This window comes from Osmerus eperlanus, chromosome 6 (genome assembly GCF_963692335.1).
Source record: "Osmerus eperlanus chromosome 6, fOsmEpe2.1, whole genome shotgun sequence".
NCBI classification, from domain to species: domain Eukaryota; kingdom Metazoa; phylum Chordata; class Actinopteri; order Osmeriformes; family Osmeridae; genus Osmerus; species Osmerus eperlanus.
Genome location: NC_085023.1, coordinates 9436591 through 9461656, shown reverse-complemented (window position 1 = coordinate 9461656; position 25066 = coordinate 9436591). Strand labels below are relative to the sequence as shown.

General features: G+C 41.8%; 1 protein-coding gene across 5 annotated transcripts; it reads right to left on the bottom strand.

The window, feature by feature from the left end:
- Positions 1-14239: 14239 nt before the first annotated feature.
- Positions 14240-23744, bottom strand: washc2c (WASH complex subunit 2C). 5 transcript variants are annotated; one of them, XM_062463307.1, is made up of 31 exons: positions 23586-23744; positions 23066-23209; positions 22715-22879; positions 22571-22639; positions 22316-22489; positions 21926-22019; positions 21759-21820; positions 21612-21665; positions 21406-21513; positions 21189-21273; positions 20969-21034; positions 20618-20748; positions 20439-20511; positions 20271-20327; positions 19967-20152; positions 19714-19874; positions 19512-19622; positions 19311-19403; positions 19054-19173; positions 18874-18975; positions 18571-18740; positions 18301-18424; positions 17771-18196; positions 17519-17647; positions 17296-17388; positions 17077-17160; positions 16764-16823; positions 16085-16339; positions 15321-16010; positions 15047-15221; positions 14240-14826 (listed from the first exon to the last, which is right to left on the bottom strand). In XM_062463307.1, exons 2-31 carry the CDS (start codon positions 23207-23209, stop codon positions 14678-14680), a joined length of 4410 nt encoding a protein of 1469 aa, XP_062319291.1. In that variant the 5' UTR covers positions 23586-23744; the 3' UTR covers positions 14240-14677. The 5 variants fall into 5 exon arrangements, with proteins under 5 accessions (XP_062319291.1, XP_062319293.1, XP_062319292.1 ...); XM_062463309.1 differs by having other exon boundaries at positions 20618-20745; XM_062463308.1 differs by having other exon boundaries at positions 21189-21270.
- Positions 23745-25066: the final 1322 nt, after the last annotated feature.

Below are 25066 nucleotides of genomic sequence, written 5' to 3'. Positions count from 1 at the left end.
TTTATTTCTGTCACCTTGACTGTGTATTTCACTTTTCTAGGTCTATACAAGGAAGATGACCGCTCAACAAATTGGCATCACAATATATTGGCACGAGAACCTATCACTTCATAACTGCTACCTCCAATCACTGTACAGACTGTCCTGTCACTGTAGGCTACATACGTTTGCACTGGCACCAATTACTGTTATTTGTTGTTTTATATGGCATCATGGTCCTGGGGAAATAGGTTTCGTCCTGTGGTCCTAAAGGTTTAGTATACTCTATTGTTTATTTTGTATTTATTTAGGAGGTTTATTACATTATATGTTTGCTTGTCATAGGTGTAAACTTGTTCTGAGTACTTATATGTCATATTATTGCCTTCTGAGTAGCCTACTTATATGTCATGTTATGCCAGGTTGCTTTGCGTTATCTTGTCCTAAGAATTTCAGTGCCCAGTCTGACCCTGTGTTGGTCTGTGCATCTCGAACTTGAAACTCTGTTTCGTTTTTAGTATGTACAACCATATGTAATTGAAAATGACAATAAAATACACTTGACTTGAATAGTAGCCTAACAACAGTTGTATATTGCCACCAACTGAGTTTGCGCATTGCCTCTTACATTAAGGGATGTTGGCAGTGAAACCAAATTGCGCACAATACTGAGGCAACGCAAACGCAGCGCAAGGGAAGTTCACAAAGCTCCAAGCCAGACAGCCAGCCAGCCTGATATTACTGTATTTATTTGTCTGCACCCCTTTTTATATCCTACAGTATTGCAATTGTGACCACCAACTTCATACTAATAGCTAACTAGCTAACCAACATTGTATTTAATAGTAGCTCGCACGAGCATCCTTAGACCTACTTTACTTACGTATTAGTTGTTACAATTATTGTCATAATTTCCCATCGGAGATTCAAGCCAGCAGACTTTAATTTTGGAAAACCAGACGCTGATTGAGCCAAACCAGGCGTTAATTTCGTGCAGTGGCGGGCCGTGCATTTCATGCCTAGGCCTTCAGTGACGTCATACTTAGTCCTACCTAAACTAATACAACTCACAATGGCATCAATTTGACACCACGGCTGGAGAATCCATACAGAATCACACTTACACATTACATCACCTTAATATAGGCTAGTCGAGCAACACTTAATTTCCGTAGCATTGAAAATCAAAAAGCTCGCATTCACAATTAAGAGTAGAAAACTAAGATCACGGATACTGTCAAAACTCAAAAATAAAAGGCGATTATAAGAGATGAGTCAACAAAGTTTGTCCACTAAAGTCCACCAAAAGTACGCTATGTGAGCTTAAACAAGTTTGTCCAATAAACTGCGCATTATCGCCGTTTCACATAAATCACCAACGAGACGATAACGAAACAAACTATTCATTGAAAATCAAAGTATTTGCATCTGTTTTTGAGAATATTTGAAACAATTGAACATGTTGGCGCAGCTGTGACCTGTGAGTGAAGTCATTAAAATACAAAATTAAAGGCTTGCACTTACCAACACGGATCTTCTCTATGGAACGCCGACAGGGTCAAATGTACTGTATTTTTGATTGGACACCCGTTTAGGAAGCGCCTGCAGCTGTTTCATAAGCGGCTGCAGCCGTAAATGTGCAGGCGAAAGTTACACATGAATCTAACGCAGGCGTTAAATAAACGCCTGTATATTTACACGTGCAATTGCAGGCGTTAAATTATGGAACGCCGACAGGGTCAAATGTACTCGTAATTTAAACGCGTATTTTTGATTGGACACCCGTTTAGGAAGCGCCTGCAGCTGTTTCATGAGGCTGCAGCCGTAAATGTGCAGGCGAAAGTTACACATGAATGTACGCGTTAGTTAATGCTTGCAGGCGTTAAATAAACGCCTGTATATTTACACGTGCAATTGCAGGCGTTAAATAAACGCCTGTATATTTACACGTGCAATTGCAGGCGTTAAATAAACACCTTTATATTTACACGTGCAATTGCAGGCGTTAAATAAACGCCTTTATATTTACACGTGCAATTGCAGGCGTTAAATAAACGCCTGTATATTTACACGTGCAATTGCAGGCGTTAAATAAACGCCACATGCAAATCACTGCGCACAATTTCCCTAGCTCCTCCTGCAGTTATCTGGGCTAGTGTGATTTGATTCTTCCCTGTATTTTCAAGTACCAGCTCCTCCCCACTGTAGAAGCGGAAGATTTCAAAACAAGTTTAGCCCAGCACACAGAAGTTTGAAGGAAGAGAAGATGGCAAGAAGGAACTTCATAAGACAGTGTAAGCAGACACTAAATGACTGCACTCAGCTTTTACTGTTGGATAACCCTGGACACGACGACCTTCAGTCCATGTTGACAAAGGTACAGTTTTTTCGAAATCATTATTTGTGACTTAATCGTAATCTTCACCGGCTAGCTAGGCTAACAGGGGTTTAACTTGGTCACTCGCTGTGCGGATAGCTTTTGTTTGTTTTTTAGCAATGGATTGCTACTGTGATACTTCTGCATTGCTAGCTAGCCAGTCACTGACTTGTCTAGACTGTTGGATAAAGACTAGCTATTTGCGTTTCGTTTTTATCCGTGAAAGCTGCCATGTTAAGGCTGGACAGTCCATATCCAACTATCTGTCCCCTAGTTATGTAGCTAGCTAAACGAGTTAGCCTCAACCCCCAACCATCTGCTATCCTCAGTAGTCAGTACAGTAGGCTCCAGTGCTGCACATTCTTGACATTCATTTTTTGTTGTTACCTAAAGTCGATTAGTCTAGCTAGCTGGTATTTTGAGGCAAAACCACTGCTGAAGGCAAGCAAGCTCAACTTTCAACCTAGGCGACTATTTGTTCACGTTCTTATGAGATATGGTCGATAAATTATTACTGGTTTAGATACAACAACAAAAAATACTAGCCTTGTATACTTTAACACCATTGAATTCTTTCAGGCTGGAAACAATGCAGCGAAGCCTAGAGTGGGCAAAGGGGTACGCTCTTAAATGTTGCTTCAGCAGACGGCCTGATAGCTGAAGTGTCTGAGCTCATGCAGGAGAGTCGCACCCATGGTCGGCATGCACAACCAGGTGGGAACCATTTCAGTGGGGGTGGGTGCTCACAGCTCAGATAGTCCTTTGAGTTGTTTCACACATCGTTCACTTGCTGCCCATTGCATTTTCCCTTGTGCAGTATTTTTTACTGCCCTAATTCATTTGTTGTTAAATTGCAGTGGTATTTAACTGTGCATGCCTAGAGCTTGTGCAAGTTACAGTCTCTTAAATGTTGTAAGCACAGCACTGTATTATTGTTGCAGCCAGTTCCGGTTACCAGGCTCCATTGACTTGGAGTGGAGCTAGAGGTGCTCCTCATTATCACATCACCGGAGAGCAACTGAGGGGGCTGATGATAGATGGCAGATATTCTTCACGTGTTCCATTCTACACTCAAACCACATCTAAGGTCAGTTGTGCTTGGAGTTGAATGCTATGAAATGCAAAGCTTTTAAATGCATGGTTTCCACAATTTTGGCATGAATGGATTGTCAATAATCAAGTACTCTAGTGATACATTGTCTCATCTGGGCATTGTCAATCTTTCTGTCTTGTCAGGCACTTTTGCATTAACCTGAAGGCAGCTGCCTTCCCATCAATGTTGCAGAGGCTGCACAGAAGGTACAGTGTTGCTGCTCTGAATTCTTTATAACACATCGATGGAAACTACAGACTGAAGGTAGATGCTCGCTCACTCACTCACTTTCTTGGTATATCTTGGTTATTTAAACTGTAGGTTGTAACATCTCAAATGCTATCAGGTAGCTCACTTGTTTATCAATTAGAGCAAGAACTGACATGGATATGTGGATAAGAATAGTTTTATGATGTTGCTGCTACTTTGGTTATTGATACAGTAGTAGCACCTTGAAATATACATGCTTATAGTGACAAAGTCCAATGTTATGTTTTTTGTGATTTCAGGTGGAGGATAGTCATCCATGGTGGCATTGATGGTTACAGCTGCCTTGTGTTTCTCCACGCTTCCAGCAACAAGTGCAGCATTACTAAATGCTGAGGCCACACAGTCCATCCAGGCTTAGAACAGGTGATTGCCACCTATTGAATTGGATAACCATGGACCGGAACAGATAATCAATATTTTCCTGCAGTAGTGAATGTAGGTTACGGCTCGACATTAAATTATAACGAGAAGAAGAAGAAGTGAATGTAGCTTGTTTCATAACAACATAGGTTGATGGAGTGATATGGAGGGGTGATTGTCATTGTTTGTTTACTAATTGTTAAAAATAAACAATGTATATCTTGAATCTGCCCTGAGTCGTCCTTGTGTCTTGCCTCTCTAACATTATACATTTGTGGTTGAGGGACTGCAAAAGCCATAGCAAATAGAATAGAATATAACTTCACTTTTACAGAACTTTGTGGTGTCAGACACATACAAAATGTAGTATGCACACAGGTATGTGCAGTATTTACAGGTATATGAAAGATGATCTGATCCATCGACGTGTTCAATTTTTTGAGTCATGTCCAATACAAAACACTTCATTCTAGCATGTCCATCCACACCAAAGGAAGCCTCCTCATGCAGCCCATCCATCCACCATAGATGTTCACCACCAGCAGCAGAAGAGAAGGATAGCGGTGGATCCTCTGCAGCCCCATCCATCCCACATCACACAAATAAAGTATAACAGATTAGAGTTGAACTTATATTTCCTCAGGTAACTTTGATATTTATGTATAATAGAGCATAGAATAAAATAATGAAATGAATCAGAATACGTATATTGCAGTATTTTGACCGGGGAGAAGACAGAACCCTGTGTGTGTGTTAGGAATTAAATTATCTGCAGTATGAATCAAGGATTTACACGTTTAGTATAGTATTCCCAACAGATGTGGTTACATTCTGTTAAAGGCACTAGAGATATTCCACAAACACAAGCCTAGCCTTTTAGTTTTTCCAGATGGGAATGTACATGATGCAGCAATGTAAGGGCAGCATCGTCTAGACTTCTACTCTTCATGGAAGCAAACTGGAGTTGATCTGCCAGGTTCTGGACTGTCTCTTGTAGTTGCAGAAGTATCAGACATTCAAAACTCTTCATCACCATTGATGTAAGAGCTACAGGTCAAACATCATCACATATGCTGACAAAGCCTCCACTGCCTCATCAAGTGTGTTGTCAAAAAACATTGACCAGTCTGTGTTATCAAAAGCAGTCCCTGAGATATATGATTGTCTTTACCTAACAATGAGCTAATTGCAGTTACATACAACTGTTAACAACAAAGTTGAAAGTACTATTTGTGGGGAATACTGCTTTGGTCGCACTCTTTTTGGTCTTTTGGTGGTCGCGAAAATCTAGAAATCCTAGAAATGCGGTGCTGAAACTTCAGCTTCAAAATGTTGCTCTCAAGAGTGGTTGATGGGGTGGAGGGAATGATGAAGAGTTGGATGGAGCGATGCAGGTGTATTTGGTGGAGGGGTGGATGGATGTGATACTGCGATTGTTATTGTTTATTATTGTATATATATTTTAAATATATCCATATCTGAATAATCACATTTCCCAGAGTTTTCCTTGTTTCTTGCCTCTCAAACCCTTCAAATATCTTGTTGCGATCTAGTGACACTGCTTTGTTGAGATCTAGTGACACTGCCTTTCGTCATCCAATTCGCTTAATAGAGTGAAACTGCCTTTCGTCATCCAATTCGCTGTCAGGTAAAACTAGGGTCCTAGAACTGCGGTCCTGAAACTGCAGCCTCCGGTACTGCAGGCACATACTATTGATAATTCTTGATAACCACAGAAACATTACATAATATAGGCTTAGACCATGCATTTCTATCACACAGTATATATATATACATAAAATTAAGTGTCATACATCTGCCTCTGACTGCATTTTTCTGCTGATTTGTTTTTTTTTAACAAAATTTCACGGCATTTCAGAAAACATCCAAACTATTTGTGGGATTGAATCAATAGAGTAATAACTTGGTGTTAAAAGTATCAGACTAGATCAAGAGGTTTTATACTCAAATCTCATTACTTTGAATGCAAGCATCTGCCAAAAACCTACAAGAAAAAGACAACATAAAATACAAATTTATCATCCTTTATTACAAACAAAAAATTTCACAAGAGAATGTTATCAGAAGGTGTAAATTACAAATATATCTCCAAAAACAGATGGTCCTACTCTCCACTGCTCTCTTTTATTGCTGCCAGCAGGGGAGAGTTCCGGCATAAAAAGAGAAGCCAAGTTTCATTATTGATACATCTTTCCAAGGTTATTGATTTACAGTGTACCGTTGCTCATTCATTCATTTCAATTACATACAATTAGCACAAACTGTGGACGAGGCCCAGGAAGCGGTGCTGGAGGCCTCTGAGGAACTCTCCGTGTTGGGTTCAGTCCGATAAGTGGACCTTGGAGGAGAGGGATGCCTTGGTGGACCACAAAAGTCTACTTGAAAAGCAGGCTCAGGGATGCTTTTGAGCAGTGAGTTTTTATACATGTGAGGATTAAACGAACTGTGATTATCACATCATTTTAACCTCATCACTCACAACTCAGCAGGACATAAGTTCTCAGTATCTAGCATCTCTACTAGATGTATTCAATCAGTAACTACTTTCAATGACAGTATGGTGTTCACTGTATTAAGGTTTGCTTTTAAATGTGATGTTTTTTTGAATGATCTTTTGCAAAAATCCGTACTGAACGGCCCCGTCCTGAACCGTGAAGTGTTTGGTAGCATTTGTTGTGCAAGGCAAGTCCTAATGAAAATCTGCAGAGGGGACTGGTGCCTCTCAGTCCTTAAACCATGGTGGTTCCACTGGTTGCAGAAGTCTGCCATGTCTCTGTTGATTCAAGGCAGATACACATAATGTCTATCCTCCACCTGAAATCACAAAAAACATAACATTGGACTGTCAATATAAGCATGTATATTTCAAGGTGCTACTACTGTATCAATAACCAAAGTAGCAGCAACATCATAAAACTATTCTTATCCACATATCCATGTCAGTTCTTGCTCTAATTGATAAACAAGTGAGCTACCTGATAGCATTTGAGATGTTACAACCTACAGTTTAAATAACCAAGATATACCAAGAAAGTGAGTGAGTGAGTGAGTGAGCGAGCATCTACCTTCAGTCTGTAGTTTCCATCGATGTGTTATAAAGAATTCAGAGCAGCAACACTGTACCTTCTGTGCAGCCTCTGCAACATTGATGGGAAGGCAGCTGCCTTCAGGTTAATGCAAAAGTGCCTGACAAGACAGAAAGATTGACAATGCCCAGATGAGACAATGTATCACTAGAATACTTAATTATTGACAATCCATTCATGCCAAAATTGTGGAAACCATGCATTTAAAAGCTTTGCATTTCATAGCATTCAACCCCAAGCACAACTGACCTTAGATGTGGTTTGAGTGTAGAATGGAACACGTGAAGAATATCTGCCATCTATCATCAGCCCCCTCAGTTGCTCTCTGGTGATGTGATAATGAGGAGCACCTCTAGCTCCACTCCAAGTCAATGGAGCCTGGTAACCGGAACTGGCTGCAACAATAATACAATGCTGTGCTTACAACATTTAAGAGACTGTAACTTGCACAAGCTCTAGGCATGCACAGTTAAATACCACTGCAATTTAACAACAAATGAATTAGGGCAGTAAAAAATACTGCACAAGGGAAAATGCAATGGGCAGCAAGTGAACGATGTGTGAAACAACTCAAAGGACTATCTGAGCTGTGAGCACCCACCCCCACTGAAATGGTTCCCACCTGGTTGTGCATGCCGACCATGGGTGCGACTCTCCTGCATGAGCTCGGACACTTCAGCTATCAGGCCGTCTGCTGAAGCAACATTTAAGAGCGTACCCCTTTGCCCACTCTAGGCTTCGCTGCATTGTTTCCAGCCTGAAAGAATTCAATGGTGTTAAAGTAGACAAGGCTAGTATTTTTTGTTGTTGTATCTAAACCAGTAATAATTTATCGACCATATCTCATAAGAACGTGAACAAATAGTCGCCTAGGTTGAAGGTTGAGCTTGCTTGCCTTCAGCAGTGGTTTTGCCTCAAAATACCAGCTAGCTAGACTAATCGACTTTAGGTAACAACAAAAAATGAATGTCAAGAATGTGCAGCACTGGAGCCTACTGTACTGACTACTGAGGATAGCAGATGGTTGGGGGTTGAGGCTAACTCGTTTAGCTAGCTACATAACTAGGGGACAGATAGTTGGATATGGACTGTCCAGCCTTAACATGGCAGCTTTCACGGATAAAAACGAAACGCAAATAGCTAGTCTTTATCCAACAGTCTAGACTAGTCAGTGACTGGCTAGCTAGCAATGCAGAAGTATCACAGTAGCAATCCATTGCTAAAAAACAAACAAAAGCTATCCGCACAGCGAGTGACCAAGTTAAACCCCTGTTAGCCTAGCTAGCCGGTGAAGATTACGATTAAGTCACAAATAATGATTTCGAAAAAACTGTACCTTTGTCAACATGGACTGAAGGTCGTCGTGTCCAGGGTTATCCGACAGTAAAAGCTGAGTGCAGTCATTTAGTGTCTGCTTACGCTGTCTTATGAAGTTCCTTCTTGCCATCTTCTCTTCCTTCAAACTTCTGTGTGCTGGGCTAAACTTGTTTTGAAATCTTCCGCTTCTACAGTGGGGAGGAGCTGGTACTTGAAAATACAGGGAAGAATCAAATCACACTAGCCCAGATAACTGCAGGAGGAGCTAGGGAAATTGTGCGCAGTGATTTGCATGTGGCTTTTATTTAACGCCTGCAATTGCACGTGTAAATATACAGGCGTTTATTTAACGCCTGCAATTGCACGTGTAAATATAAAGGCGTTTATTTAACGCCTGCAATTGCACGTGTAAATATAAAGGCGTTTATTTAACGCCTGCAATTGCACGTGTAAATATACAGGCGTTTATTTAACGCCTGCAAGCGTTAACTAACGCGTACATTCATGTGTAACTTTCGCCTGCACATTTACGGCTGCAGCCGCTTATGAAACAGCTGCAGGCGCTTCCTAAACGGGTGTCCAATCAAAAATACGCGTTTAAATTACGAGTACATTTGACCCTGTCGGCGTTCCATAATTTAACGCCTGCAAGCGTTAACTAACGCGTACATTCATGTGTAACTTTCGCCTGCACATTTACGGCTGCAGCCGCTTATGAAACAGCTGCAGGCGCTTCCTAAACGGGTGTCCAATCAAAAATACGCGTTTAAATTACGAGTACATTTGACCCTGTCGGCGTTCCATAGCTCCCGACCAGGTTAGCCGTTCAGCATGTGTTACCATGGCGATCTACCCCGGTAACAAGTGATCCTCCGTCGTAGTACAGAAAACCCTGGGTTGAACCTGAAGTTACCAAGTATAGTTTACATTTATGTACTGATGTGTCCAACAAAGCTGGGGGGGGGGGGGGGGGGGGGGAACTACTTCTAAAGAAATTTACTATAATTTAACCACACAAGGTTTTAAAGAGAAGACAAATCATTTTTTATTAGTATTCGTAGAGCGAGAGAGCATTAGTGCTAACACTAATGTGTACTGTGTTGATTTTAGTGGGGGTCTTATGCTCTCATACAGTGATCTGATTGGACGTTACGTATTGCTGTATTGTATATAAGCAGGTGCATAATAAATGATTGTTCTCTTTCCGGTAAAGTAATTCCGATGGCGAGCTGTGTCACTTATTCCTCCGTAAATGTGTAGATAAAGTAAACCGGTTATCCTATCCTAAGATGTACAATGCAACAGGTTATGGGCCCAGGCGGGACGTTGGAAACCGATGGAGCAGGTTATGCTTTGACGGAGATGAAAAGAACTACGAGATATGGGAAACGAAGTTTTTGGGCTACCTACGTCTTCAAGGGCTGAAGGAGACCATATTGCAAGAACCAGGCGAGGGCGATGTTAATGACGAAGTTAAAAACGAAGAAGCCTATGCCGAGTTAATACAGTTTTTGGACGACAAAAGTCTGTCTCTGGTCATGAGAGAAGCGACTGATAACGGCCGAAAAGCTCTGACCATTCTGAGGGATCATTACGCAGGTAAAGGAAAACCACGTGTGATAAGCCTATACACCGAGCTAACGTCTCTACAGAAGGCAGCTAATGAGAGTGTCACAGACTACATAATTAGGGCAGAGACTGCCATTACAGCACTTCGAAATGCCGAAGAAAACCTTAGTGATGGACTTCTAATAGCAATGATTCTGAAGGGGTTGCCGGAGTCATTTAAGGTATTTGCCATCCACATAACCCAGGGTGACGAGAAGATGGAGTTTACGGAGTTTAAAACCAAGCTGAGAAGTTTTGAGAGCACGGAGAAGCAAAATGCTAACTCAAGTGATGACGGTGTGATGAAGGTGACTGCCTCAACCTCGGGAGCTGGGGGAAGAGAGAGCATTACTTGCTTCAACTGCAATCAAAAGGGGCATATAGCTAGAGCATGTCCGAACGAGCAGCACCAGCGACCGAAGCAGTGGTGCAGTTTTTGCAGAAGTCCAACACACAGAAATGCCACGTGCAGACGGAGAATGGGAGATGATGCAAAGCAAGCGATTGATGCTGAAGAGGAAAACGAACATGGATATGCGTTCAAGATAAGTGAACGACAAATCAACGGATCAAGACAGAGAGGCCTGATGGTCGATACGGGCGCTACATCACACATAATAACTGACATTGAAAAATTCAAGAACTTTGACAACACTTTCCAGCCAGAGAAGCACGTTTTGGAATTGGCCGATGGAACGAGGACGTGCGGTGTCGCGTCAAAAAGAGGTGATGCAGAGATCTTTCTCATTAACAGCGAGGGCCAACGGGTGAAAGCGACGCTAAAAAGGGCGTTGTATATTCCATCCTATCCACAGGACATTTTCTCTGTGAAAACCGCGACGACCAACGGAGCTTCAGTGAACTTCAAACAGGGCCGTGACCAGCTCATCCACAAAGACGGGACCAGGTTTGACATCAAAGAGTACAACAGACTGTACTATCTGAACACTTATAGTGGTGAGAATGATGATGAGTGTAATGCATGTTATGATATCCAAACCTGGCACGAGATCCTAGGTCACTGTAACTATGATGATGTCTCTAAACTACAAAATGTTGTAGAGGGAATGAAAATCAAGGGACCAGTCGATAGATCTAACTTAAATTGCGAGGTCTGCATACAAGGGAAATTTGCTCAGAGCAGAAACCGAGAACCAGATGAAAGAGCAAAGGCAGCACTTGATCTAGTGCATACTGATTTAGCTGGCCCTATCGAGCCAGAAGCAAAAGATGGTTTTCGATATGTTTTATCATTTACTGATGACTACACAAGCGTAGTGTTTGTCTATTTCTTAAAGGTTAAAAGTGATACTGCCAAAGCAACCGAGAAATTCATTGCTGACACTGCCCCTTATGGGAAGATAAAGTGTATTAGGTCAGACAATGGCACAGAGTACACAGGGGGAAAATTCCAAGCTTTGCTGAGTAGGAATAGCATACGACATGAGACCTCAGCACCTTACTCTCCTCACCAAAACGGAACTGCTGAGAGAAACTGGAGAACTCTATTTGAGATGGGTAGATGTATGCTTATCGAGAGTAACTTGCCTAAAGAATTGTGGACATATGCCGTGATGACTGCTGCAGTAATACGCAACAGGTGCTACAATAGTCGGGTCAAACAAACCCCATACTACATGCTGACGGGAAAGAAACCAGACCTTTCGAAAATGAGAGTGTTTGGAACGGCGTGTTACGCATACAAACAGGACAGGAAAAAGTTGGATCCCAGATGCGAGAAGGGAGTGTTTGTAGGGTTTGACAAGAATAGCCCAGCACACTTAGTCTACTACCCACATACAAGGAAAGTACTGAAGCACAGGCTTGTGAAGTTCATTACGAAGAATGTAGTTGAACATGAAACTCAGACTGACCTAGAAATGACAGATGATGCTCATGGGAAGAGATTTGCATCCCCCATGCCCAGACACCAGATAGCTGATCAGACACCAAAAGAGGACCAAGAGTCTAACTTGGTAGATCCAGAAATGACTCTCAGACAAGAGACAGACAACAGAGGTGCCATACTGACAGAAGATAGTTGTACACGCTACCCCAGAAGGGATAGGATCCCTCCTAAATACTGGAATGATTATGTGTCTGATGTTGATAGTGAGGATCAGTTATTTGCCAATCTTGACTATTGCTATAGGATGGTGTGTAGTAGTGTACCACGAACTTTTGGTGAAGCCATGGATTCACAGTGGGGGGTAGGTGGGTGTTTGCCGTCAAAAACAATGCTGACGAGTCTGAGACGTATAAAGCAAGATATGTTGCTAAAGGCTACAGTCAAGTAGCTGGAATAGACTACAAGGAGACTTTTTCTCCAACTGCGAATATGACATCAATACGTACTCTGATGCAAATGGCAGCCCAATATGACCTTAAACTCCATCAAATGGATGTCAAGACGGCTTATCTTAATGCTCCTATAGATTGTGAGGTTTACATAGAGCAACCAGAAGGATTTGAAGTCAAGTCAGAGACAGGTGAAAAACTTGTCGGTAAACTGAACAAGTCACTATATGGTTTGAAACAGTCTGGACGGAATTGGAATAGGGTGTTACACGATCACCTCAGTGAAAATGGATTTACTCAGAATCCAGCAGACAATTGTGTCTACTACAAAGAAACAGCGAATGATAGGATCATACTGATCATCTGGGTTGATGATCTACTGATAGCAGCTAGGGACAGTGATTCACTCAATGATGTGAAGAAAATGTTGACAGCAAGGTTCAAAATGAAAGATCTTGGAGAACTTAAGCACTTTCTAGGCATAGATTTTAACCAGAGTGAGGGAGAGGTAAGAATGAACCAAAAGCGATACATATCAAAAATACTGGAGAAGTTTGGCATGTCAGAGTGTAAATCAAGGTCGACCCCATGTGAACAAAAATTAAACTTGGATGGTGATGAGGAACTTAGCGATTCTAGGAGATATCGAGAGGTGATAGGCAGCTTGATTTATGTAATGACATGTACAAGACCAGACCTAAGTTGGATAGTCAGCAAGCTTTCACAGTACCTATCACAGCCAAAACAACAACACATGATGGCGGCCAAACATGTGATGAGATACTTGAAATGCACAATCAACAAGGAGTTATGCTATAAGAAAAGTAAAGAGGCACTTAAACTTGTGGCATATAGTGATGCTGATTGGGCAGCAGACCTGAGGGATAGACGCAGTACTACAGGGTATTGTGTAGGTCTAACTAAAAAGGGTCCTGTTGTGTCATGGAAATCAAAGAAGCAGCCAACAGTTGCGTTATCCACATGTGAAGCTGAATATATGGCTTTGGCTGCGACTACTCAAGAATGCCTATACCTTATACAACTATTGAATGGAATGGATAGTGAGTGTAAATATGTGCCAGTCAAAATCTTGGAAGACAACCAAGGAGCAATTGCTTTGTCCAAAAATCCTGTAAATCGTCAGAGATGGAAACATGTTGATATTCGTTTTCATTTTGTTCGATCAGCACTCAATGATGGCAATATAACCATTGAATATTGCCCAACAGCAGAGATGGTAGCAGATGTTATGACTAAGCCTGCAACAAAGTTTAAGCTCAAGCAGTTTAGACATTTTCTTTTTGGAATGTAGCCTAAGCTGCCAAACAAACGTCAATGTGACAGATTGTTTTATTTTTTGATTATTATTATTTATTTATTTTTGTGTGTGTATTATGAGAGCAAGTGGGGGTGTTGATTTTAGTGGGGGTCTTATGCTCTCATACAGTGATCTGATTGGACGTTACGTATTGCTGTATTGTATATAAGCAGGTGCATAATAAATGATTGTTCTCTTTCCGGTAAAGTAATTCCGATGGCGAGCTGTGTCACTTATTCCTCCGTAAATGTGTAGATAAAGTAAACCGGTTATCCTATCCTAAGATGTACAATGCAACATACTGTCTTGAATGTCAAGAAAAAGGAAAGAATCATCTACATTTTAAAGATAATGAAGGGCCTCACAAAACTGCTGTCTGCTCCCGTATTCCTGCTGCATTATTTCACCTTTGATGAAATAAAAATGCATTTGAAATTACCAAACACATTATTTAATAAAATATCTTTCTTTTTGGTAAAAAAAAAAAAAAAAACGATTTCATTACTTACAGGCAAAGTTAAGAAATTGAACAATTTATTATTAATAACAAAAACAGCTGCAAGTTTACTAGGACAGCGAGTAAACACATTGATCTCAATTGAGATATGGCACGGAATACACAATATTGAGACTGCAAAGCTAAAATGTGGGCTCCAACAATTAAATCCTTTAGATGGATTTTAAATTCTGCAGACCTTATGGAGATGCTTATGAAGACCTACCAAGTAAAAATTAAGACAAACGGCATGTCATCAGTGTTACTTGATCTGTTAAGAAATACTTTTGTAAATGCCATTGGAAATTTATCAAAATATATTCTTTGAACTACCAAGGGTATGAACCAGATTTTTTATAATCTATAAGCAGTGGTATCCTAGAATTACCTACCCTTCCTCATAAATTTTAACATCATATCTACCACACAATTGTACAAGTTAAACTGAAACAGTTCAGGTTCCACCAAGGGCGTTGAGTGGATCGTCAAATATGTTGCCTGTTGAATCCTCTGCTGCACTGGTGTCTAGTGCGGGAGGGGTTTTCTTAGATTTAACTGAAGTCTTTGCCACTGGTTTTGCGGCACACGATGAGAAGATGTCATCTTTACCAAATACATAAAACATTAGTCAGTTACATGATTAAAAAGAAATATATTTTCATAAATGAATGCACCCCGATCCATGATCTTCTGTCGTACTTTCTATGTGCACTATTTGTATGTCATTCTGGATACAAGCATCTGCTAAATAAATAAAATGTAATTTAATTCTGAAAACAAAGTCATCAAATAGGTACCATTTGATTGATACTGTTACACTCACCCATGTCATCGCCAAATATCGATTTTGTTTCCACTTTCTTTTTGGATGGCTTCTCTTTTGGTTTCGAAGTTAAGGTCAAGTCAGCAAAAATGTCTATATTGTCATCAAACAAGCTGGCATTCAAAGATATGTCAGTGTGTTTCTTATTAGTTTGGGGTAAAGGCTCCACTTGATCCTGGAAAAAAGAGAAGACAGACCAAGGAAACATATTTAAACAATAAGACCTATGAAACACACACACACACACAATATTGAACAATACTAATGAGCATACCTGGAAAATGTCCTTCTTGGTCAAGTTTGCGCTCGAGTTAAGGGCAGCTGTGGGGGTGGACCCCTTCCCAAACCCAAAGATATCCTCTTCATCATCATCTTTCACAAGGAACGACGAAGCTGTGGCTTTCTGAGCTGACCTTGGCTTGACCTTCTGAAATAGGTTGTCACTGTGATCATCAAAGATGGAGGGAGCTGTATCCTTCCCTTTCCCCTTCCTTACAGCCACACTGCTGCCGGCCAGATCCTCTGTAGTTGTTGTTTCAGATTTGATGGAGGGGGTTGTTAACTTAGGGGCTGGTATGGACCCAAACAGGCCATCAGAGCCAAAAAGGTCATTCTCATCTGGAGAGGGCAGCACTTCAGGCTTGCTTATGCTCTTGGCAGATTCTGTCTTCTGAGAGTTAGTAGACACAGGCAATGTGAGGACCGAGGGTCTAGTGCTAACATCTATGAGTGGGGGTTGGAAGGGCAGGGCAGTGGTCGGCTCTGTGTTAGTTGGACTAGGTAGTGTTGGACTAGACTGGTCTGGCGTCAGCCGGGATGAGTTGGGTAGAGCTGGCCTGGGATGGACAGGGTTTGGCCCAGAGCTTTCCTGGTTCTCTACTTCTTGATCTATGGAGTTCTGAGCTGACTGCTGCCTCGCTGCTCTGGACTGGGGTCGACGGCGGACGGAGCCTTTGGTACGTCCCTACAGACAGAGACCGGTTAGACAGCAAGGACTTTTCTAAGATGAGAAAAGTGTAAAACCGAACCATGACCTACCTTGTTTGCACTCTGCAATGTGGTGACCTGGGCAGGGCTGTCAAAGCTCACCCCTTCACCAGTGGCTGCCTGGGCCCCCCCCCCCGGAGTGAGGACAGGGCTATGGCTAGATCTGGTTATCAGGCTGGGACTAGGGCTGTGGCTGAGTCCCCCCAAAGAAGCAGCAGGCACCAATCTGGGGAGTGCACTGACCCCCCCAGGAATATGGGGAACAGCACCAGGGAGGAGTGTTGCAGGATTGATGAGCAGGTTGGTCTGTATGGATGATAAATGTCAGTCTTGGTCACATATTCGCACTCTCTAGCTGGAGAACAGATGATGGGGTAGCAACTAATGAATTCCTTAGTAATCATACATTTCTATGGATAAAATGGAGGAAAGCTGTCTGAGGCAAAGAACTAGCAAGTACAATCTTGCTACACACAAAAATGATCAATAGCTGATTTTTGCACATGCCAGAGATACATAGGAGAACCCAAGAATACAGATGGTTTGAAAAGTGATGAAATGTAAAACACACAGTGCAGCTGGAACAAAGGATGATCAGACACTTTAATTTAGAAGAAAAACAACAAAATAAATGTCAGCTTTCAAGTAGCATTCAGCAGTTGAAGGGGACAGAAAGCCCCCCCCCCCCACAGCGTAAAGAAGGTGTAGCATCAAGTACATTAAAAATTACTTGAATTTTTCCAATTTGTGATGAAGGTTCTTTAGCCTTTACAGGGCTTGTAGCAGGCTTCTGTGTGGTTGGGTGACAAAAAGTTCAGAAAATATACGCCATAATCATTTGGCATTACAGTTCAGAAACTCTGAATATGAATTGTAAAAGGTGTACAGACATAACTACACTCTAACACCAATAGCAAATGGACAAACACACAGTATATCCTCATCTTTGAGTTCTCAAGTAAGAGAACATTCTATTTGGACCTTAAAAAGCTACTTAGTGGTCTTTGTTGTGTGAGAAGAGTGATACAGTAAATGAGCAGTACCTCAGACTTTGGCACTGTTACTGTGGCAACAGGTTTGGAAGTTGACTCTTCTTGTGTGGGTTTCCTAGGCTTATCTGAAACCTTCTGTGAATTAAGGTTAAATACATTGTCACATTGTTAATACTGGTTGCACATGGCTGCTGTGAGGGTGTCACTTCATCAACCAAGTCCAATCAAATTGTACTTGTCTACATTTTTTGTACATGTGTGATTCTGTACCGGAGGTGGTGCTTTGGAGCTGAAGAGGTCATCGTCATCATCATCCACAAACAGTGTGGGTGCTGATGACTTTGAAGAGCTGGGTTTGGCACTCTATAACACAATGCACATATAGCATCACCATGCTCTACTGACTTTAAACAAAGTTGGCTTATTACAACTATGGTTTGGAAGTGAGAAAAAAGCACAGATTTCTGGTACATACTGTATCATTTTGACTCACCAGAGTTTTGGACGGTGTCGCAAACAGGTCAACATCAGGGTCATTGTCTTTCTGTTGAGTCTGACTGAACAGCAGCTCTTCATCCTGGAACACCCCTGTGCTCTTGGTGTGAGGTCGCTCTTCTGGAGCCTAACAAAAGTACACAAACAGGAGTTACACACACTTCCAAGTCACACAGGAGCTTAACATCACAAAAGAAAGAGATGCAGGAGTAAAAAAAGAACATATATATTAGAATAACAAAACACAAACCTTTAGTATGTTTTGGGAATCTGGTTTTGAACTGGGTATGGATATAGGGGCAGTCCAATCATCATCTTCCTCATCAAACAGACTTAGTGTTTTGTTTTTGGCTTTAATGTCCTGCTCCTCCTTTTCTCCCTTCTCCTTTTCCACATGGCTGTCCTTAGACAGAAAGTCATCCTCACCATCAAGCTCGTCCAATGGGCTCTTGTTCGTTTTTTTGGCAAGTACATCAATCCCCCCAAACAGACTCACAGCCCCTATGGGCTTCTTCTTAGCCTCACTAGCCTCTGGTGGTAACAAGGAGGACCGCACGTCAGGTTTCTTCTCTGTTGCTACCCTCTTCTCCCCTGGAAACCTCCCCTCCTGGGGAGTTGTCACTTTCTCTGAGTCTAAGAGGGAGGGGACCTCGGAAGCCACAACAGAGGCCTGCGGCTGAGCACATGGTACAGAGAGAAGAGTGGTGAGGTTAGGGTTAGAAATCATTAAAAACACAAAAAATCAGGTCACATAACTAAAATGAACAGAAACTGCTGTACTTTATCAACAGGTGATGGAGTGTTGTTGTTGACAGCTGGTTTGGAACCAAATAGAGATCCTTTATCGTCAACATCCTCATCCTCGTCTTGAAATAGGAGAGATACTCTCTGTGGCTTCTTTTGACTGTATATATATATTTTTTTTTTACAAAAAAAACAACAATTATGACAAAACAAAGCATTTAACAGATGTGTGCAATCATTAGATGTTACAGTTGCACAGTGTTGCACAGGTGTTGGACAATAACAGCTTGATGGAACTGTGAGCACCTTGTCTCCTTAACAGCACCAAAAAGGTCATCTTTGTCATCGTCAAAGAGGCTGCTTTTCTGGGATCCTTTGACACCAGGGAGACTGGATGGGGCGCTAACACTAGGCTTCATCCCTCCAAGTTTAGCCTCAGGTGCACCCACAATGGTTTTGTCTCTCATCCACTGGTCCTGACACAAAGCAATAGCACACACACACACACGTCAGTGAAGTGACAGCACACACCTGGCAATCATATGTTTGAGTGGTCCATTAGATGGTACAGTTTAAGATGGATAGATGGCCACAAGGGATTACGGTTACCTCGTCGTCACTGAAGAGGGAGCTGGAAAGGGGCTTCTTGCCTTGGGATGTGGTGGCTTTGGCCTGCTTTGATTTAGACTTTTCAGCAGATGCAAACAGATCCTGTGTGATGAAATAAAGATAGTATTATAAGATGTGTCTCTGACTGTATAAAGCAGCTTTCTGTGAACATTTCCTGACCTCTTCCTCCTCCTCCTCCTCATCGTTGAATAGGGACAGAGGGGAATTGTTTTCTTTGATCTTGGATGTAGTTTCAAGCTTGGACTGACACTTAGGGATGGTGGGGATTGTGGGAAATACCTACAAACAAAAAAAGAAAAGTGAAAATACGCATCATGTGAGTTATTAAATCATTAATTGGTTGTTTGGGTATGACCCCTTCTAAATAGTTTAATAACTTGTGAGACTTCATTTTATCAGAAACAAATAAACCATACCTGTGCGTCTTCGTCATCAGAGAAGAGACCCAAGGTCTGGGGTTTCTCAGTTGGTTTGGCAGGGGCTATCTTAATATCTGAAGAAGGACCGTTCTGTAACAAGTAAAATAAAATCGGTAATGAATGGAAAACATGTCAGAGGTGAAAGGAGGGGAAGCAAGAGAACCAAGAGACAAGAAACCAAATCAGATATGAACAAACCTCTTCAGATTTCTCAGACTCCTCACTGGTGGAAGGACAACGTTTCCTCAGACCCTCAGTGAGCAGACTCTTTGTGCCAGGGCCAAACATGGAGATGGCCCCTGCTGGCATCTAAACACAAACAACAATAAGAAACAGCATTCGTTCATCACCACAACTTGGTCAAGGTAGCCACACAGGTGATGGCTAGCAGCCTCGTTACCTTCTTCTCTGGAGCTGTTTGTTTCCCTTTCTCATCAACCACCTCCTTATTGCTGTGCAGGGGTGGGGGGGCTCTGGAGCTCTCACTAAAGATATCCCCCTCTTCATCATCTCCCCCAAAGAGATCCACAGTCTTCTTTACTTTGGCTTTCACCTGTCCAGCTATGAGAAGACAGTGAGCCACATGAATCCCAAGTTTGGATTTAGCCTACGTTGCTGTGACAAGGGACTAGTGAAGGAAGTGACATACTTACCAGAGCTGGACTTTTTCAGGCTTTTACTATTGAAGAAGTTGTCATCCTCATCATCGTCAAACAGCCCTCCCACAACCCCAGTGGAGGCCTGTTTGGGGGCTGTCTGTGTCTTGGATTTCACTGGACTGCCATTCTCTTTGCTCCTTACCGAATCAGCATCATTACGCAAGCCAAACAGGGTCTTGTCTATAAAGAAAGTAAACAGAACGAAAGAATCATCTGTATGGATTTGTTCTTAATATTCTTATATTTAATACAGTATATCATCTAGCTATTCTGCTGTCCTTCCAGCATTTTCTGGTACCTGGGAATATTGCAACAACACTCAATGGCACTTTATTCTTCAAAGGCGTGGGAGGTTCTGGCCAACAAACATTTAAAAAAAACGTTTTTATTTTAAGTTCAACCCAAATACATGCAACTAGCACCTTACTTTCCACTTGACTTAAACGTGATCGATGCTGGTTGTTACCTGAGGTCTGGCCAGTGCTCTTTGTCTTCTCTTCAGCTACAAGATGTTTTGGTGCATCAGAGAACAGATCACCCTGTCCAAACAAAACATGTAACAATGTAAACACTTACTAAGTTCCTAACGGTTGTTTTCAGATGTAATAGGTGTTATTTGAGAGATGTATGAAAAGATCAACCTACCTCTTCATCATCATCATCATCAAACAGCCCCTTCCCCCCACTGAAAAGGCCACTTTTCCCTCCAAACGGAGAAAAGTCCTCGTCCTCCATCTTGGGCGGCTCGAACAGCTGGTTACTGTCATTGTCAACTGCTGTAAAAAAGGCAGACAAACGGATGAGGTGTTGAAAATCTGCAAACACAGTTACAAAGGGAATTTCTCACCCATCTCTAGATTATTCATAATAAAATCTGAGAAACGATGAGTTATTATGTTCTTTTCCAATAAAAATAAATGGGAAATTATTAAAAAAGAAAAATGTCATGGGTAGGTATGTGAAGTATTTGTGTGAATGGGATGGTTCTAGTCCTACCCGGTACTTTGGCTGGTTTTGGCTCAGTCTTCCCTTTACTCTTCTTCATAGATGCAGATGACAAAGCTTCAGAACCATGACATGGAAGAAAGAATACATTCATGTGCATGCATTGATGGGACGTGCTATGGTCTAAACTGTAGCACAGAATCTCATCATAACAAACGCAAACTGAGAATAAAAGAGCTAAATAATAGCCAATACTGATGAGTGGACTTACTTGTAGGATCTTCTTCAGGCTTGCTGGCTGGTTCCCCTTTGATTCGGGCAGCAAGCTCATCAGCGAAAGACGATGAGCCTGTCTTCTGAATGCAATGAATATACTAGTAAATCCATACAAATACTTTATTCTGGGTTAAAAGAGAAACCTGTCCAATGAAATGCTTAAAATACAGTGTGTGATTGTTGCACTTGGCAAAAAGCCATCACAAACAAACCTTTCTTTCTACGTCATCGTTATCATCTTTTTCTGAGTCTCCAAATATGTCAGAATCACCATCCTCATCCTCTTCTTCCTCATCATCAAAGCTCATCATTGATGCTTTCTGTGGCAAAACATCAAAATGTGTTTTGGGTGTAGGTTGGGTTTGAGAGAGTCACAAACCACAGATCTTTGACCAAAGGTTTGAACAAATAACCTCACCTTCTTAATGCTGCCCTGATCCCCATCCTCCTGATCAAAGTCCTCATCTGATTGCTGTTGCAATAAACGTTATGTGGATTACTCTTATAATACACCCCTATACAGTCATGTTTACTAAAATATACTTTCACCATGACCAAAACTTACATCGGCTTCTTTGCCATCCTCGCTTTCCATTACACTGTCTCGATCACTGTCTATTGACATTTCTGGTGGTAGAATTTTTTATTTTTTTACAAATCGAAAACTCGACACAAAAAACACAAAAGAAAGCTAACACAACTGATTGAAACAACAATAATGGTACACTTTACCTTCACTGGAGAGGTCACCAAGTCCAACATCCTCTTGCTCCATGAAGGGCTGAGAGCCTATCAGATAGGGCAAGGGCCTGTCCACATACAGGTCCTGAAGAAGACAAAGTAAAGAAGAGAGAGGCAGAACTGCATAGCTCAATACTTGTTCAAACCCTATGTTGAGACCTGTATGCAAACTTACAAGACTCAGCCCCAACTTCCAAATGCTACACAATTCAAGTGAAAATACCTTACACTGTATGTTTGAAGTAAGAAAAAGTATTCAGAACAGCAAAAATGAGGAGGCAGTAGAGATACAAAAAATTGGACTGACAGAAATCAAGCACTCCTTTTAAGATGTATTTTGTCATTACTGGGATAGCTTCAAGGTTCTACACCAGGGCCCACCTTTGGCTCCAGTATAGGTTCCACTCTGTCTGTAGCCTCCTCGTCCTCAGAGTCTGAATTTCCGGCCTTGATGTCAAGCTGCTCGAAGGCTGAATCCAGAACCTTAAGCCCATAGTTCACTGCTTCCTGCATCTTAGGAATCAGCTCTGCCTCTTTCTGCTCACGGGTCTTTTCCTGAGTAAAACAAAAATCTGCCATGAAGGCTGTGCTTTGTATGAATAGATTGAAAAAGGAAGGACTGAGAAGGATGTTTACCTGCTCAGGCTGCTTCTCTGGGACCTCTGGCTTAGGGACTGACTCCTCCACCTCTTCATCATACACCCTCTGTAGAAAAACACAACTCAGGTTATCTTCTGTGTTACGATGTATTTCAGAAAATGTCAGTGCAAAATCACCTACATTCTCTATAAACTGTGTATTGGAGAGCATAAGGAAATCGTTGAAGACAGTGTGCAGACAGCAGTCTGTAGCCTTGGTATCCCTGATAAGTCCATCCAGCTGTTTCTCTATTTCATGAGTCTTTGAAAGCATTCTCTGAGAGAATTCTTGGAGGAACAGGAAGAGCTGTAAAGGGGAACTACAGTTAAAATCCATTGTAATAATGCGACATGGCCATGTCTTTCCAATAAACCACATTGATTTTCTAAACAGGTAACCAATGCACTTAGTGACAATGTGGTGTTGCCTTGGTCGAGATGAAGATTAGGCTATTGCAAATACGCAAGTTGCTACATCTTATATGTGACTTACCCCCGAATCGGCGGCAAGTGACCAATTTGCGCCTGTTTGTCGAATCTCGTCAAGTGTCCAGGGTCTCTCCCATATCTGCACATCTTTCCCAATGGGGTTGCTCTGACTCGGGCCATACGCACTGCTGTCGGGCAACCCGCTCATCTGAAATTAAACAACCTGTTGCTATCTGTCCCTATCTTGTCAAGCAAATTTGCTATTTCGTTGAACAATTCATTTTAGTTAAGCTATAGCCCTGGCAAGATGTCAACAACAATAGCTGGCAAGCTTTAGGTAGCTAGTCTACCTGAACTCTATATTGATCATAATATTGCCAAATACAATAGTTAATTTTCACACCCTCAACCGGATAACTGATTCTTTACATGATTACTTAGTTCACCCAAACAGACATAACAACGGAAGTTCGTGTCTGTAATTAAAATCGAATAGTTCGTTGCTAGCTGTTAGCTAGCTAGCTAACAAGGTTTCTAAGTAACAAAACCTAGCTTTCTTTCTCACCCAGCGATGTTACACTTACCTTGAATAGATAAGGTATTCACAGTTATGGTGGATATGCAACGAAAAATGTTAGAAAGTGAAATCGATTATGCTAAATAGAGCGTTTTCCTCATTGGTTTTCTGACAGGTCGGCCATGTTTTGTCTGCAGGCAATCAGCTGATGATAGTCACATGATACGCGGTGCAAAGCAGCAATGTACAGTAACAAATATAAAACGTATTTCTATCAATCATCAAGTAGGCTATACACAAATCTGACAGAAAGATGATCTATTGCAAAAGAAATTTAAATATTTTGTCATAGACCATCATAGAATAATCCGTATCATTTCCTTGTTCTAAAAAGATTGCGACACGCATTCTCTGTTTTATATAGATATTAAAAACACATACTTAGACACTACTTGCCCCATCTAAACCTTGTATGTATGATAATTTCAGTGAATTAAGTTTCGTTAATGAACTAATGCGATTAACAAAAGCATTCAAAGGTTTGGACATTAGCGGTTAGAACCGAAGCTGTACTGTACTGTAGCGAGTGGTACGTGCCAGTGGAGCGAGTGGTACGTGACAGTAGCTAGTGGTACAACCCAGCGGATATATATAAATCTTTATATATATCTATGCATGCCAGTGCCTCCACTGGCACGTGACAATAGGTGAGTTCGACATGGACTACGGCTGCATGAAACGACCGGCGAGAGTAGCCGCTTGCAGTCGGGGAGGAGTTGAAAACGGCTCTGTGAAGTCGGACACAAACTGTTGCTGCGTTGACGTCAGTCATGGCCGATCAAGCGCTGTTTGCTTACTTTACTTTATTTATAAACGTAGTCTTTCCGTTAGTGAAGAGGCGGACTAAAACCCTTTCTTCAACACATTTTTAATTCAATTAAACTGTTTGGTCCGGATTTGAGCGTTGGCGAAACTGAAGGTGTCAGAATAATGTCATTAGAACCCGTGCAGTTGCTCTTGAGAAAATGCGCTCGGCTACACCATAGACATAAGGTGCGTTCGACATTACCTGACTTCATGCAGCGCTGCAGCCGGCTGACTTGAAACGTGAAAAGTGAATTCTGGTTAGACTTTTTGTCCGACTTGAGACGGCGCCTCTTCACTAACGGAAAGACTAAGTTTAATTATAAATAAAGTAAAGTAAGCAAACAGCGCTTCATCGGCCATGACTGACGTCAACGCAGCAAACACGAGAAGCTGGAATGTCCGACTTTACAGAGCCGTTTTCAACTCCTCCCCGACTGCAAGCGGCTACTCTCGCCGGTCGTTTCATGCAGCCGCAGTCCATGTCGAATGCACCTATATATACATGTATACATGTCTATGGGCTACACAGCCTGCAGTTCTCGAATCGATCTCACGGTACTTTGATGGCTACGTCAGTGACCTAACCTCGGCGCCGTCTCAAGTCGGATAAAAAGTCTAACCAGAATTCACTGTTTCAAGTCAGCCGCCTGCAGCCGGCTGCAGCGCTGCATGAAGTCAGTC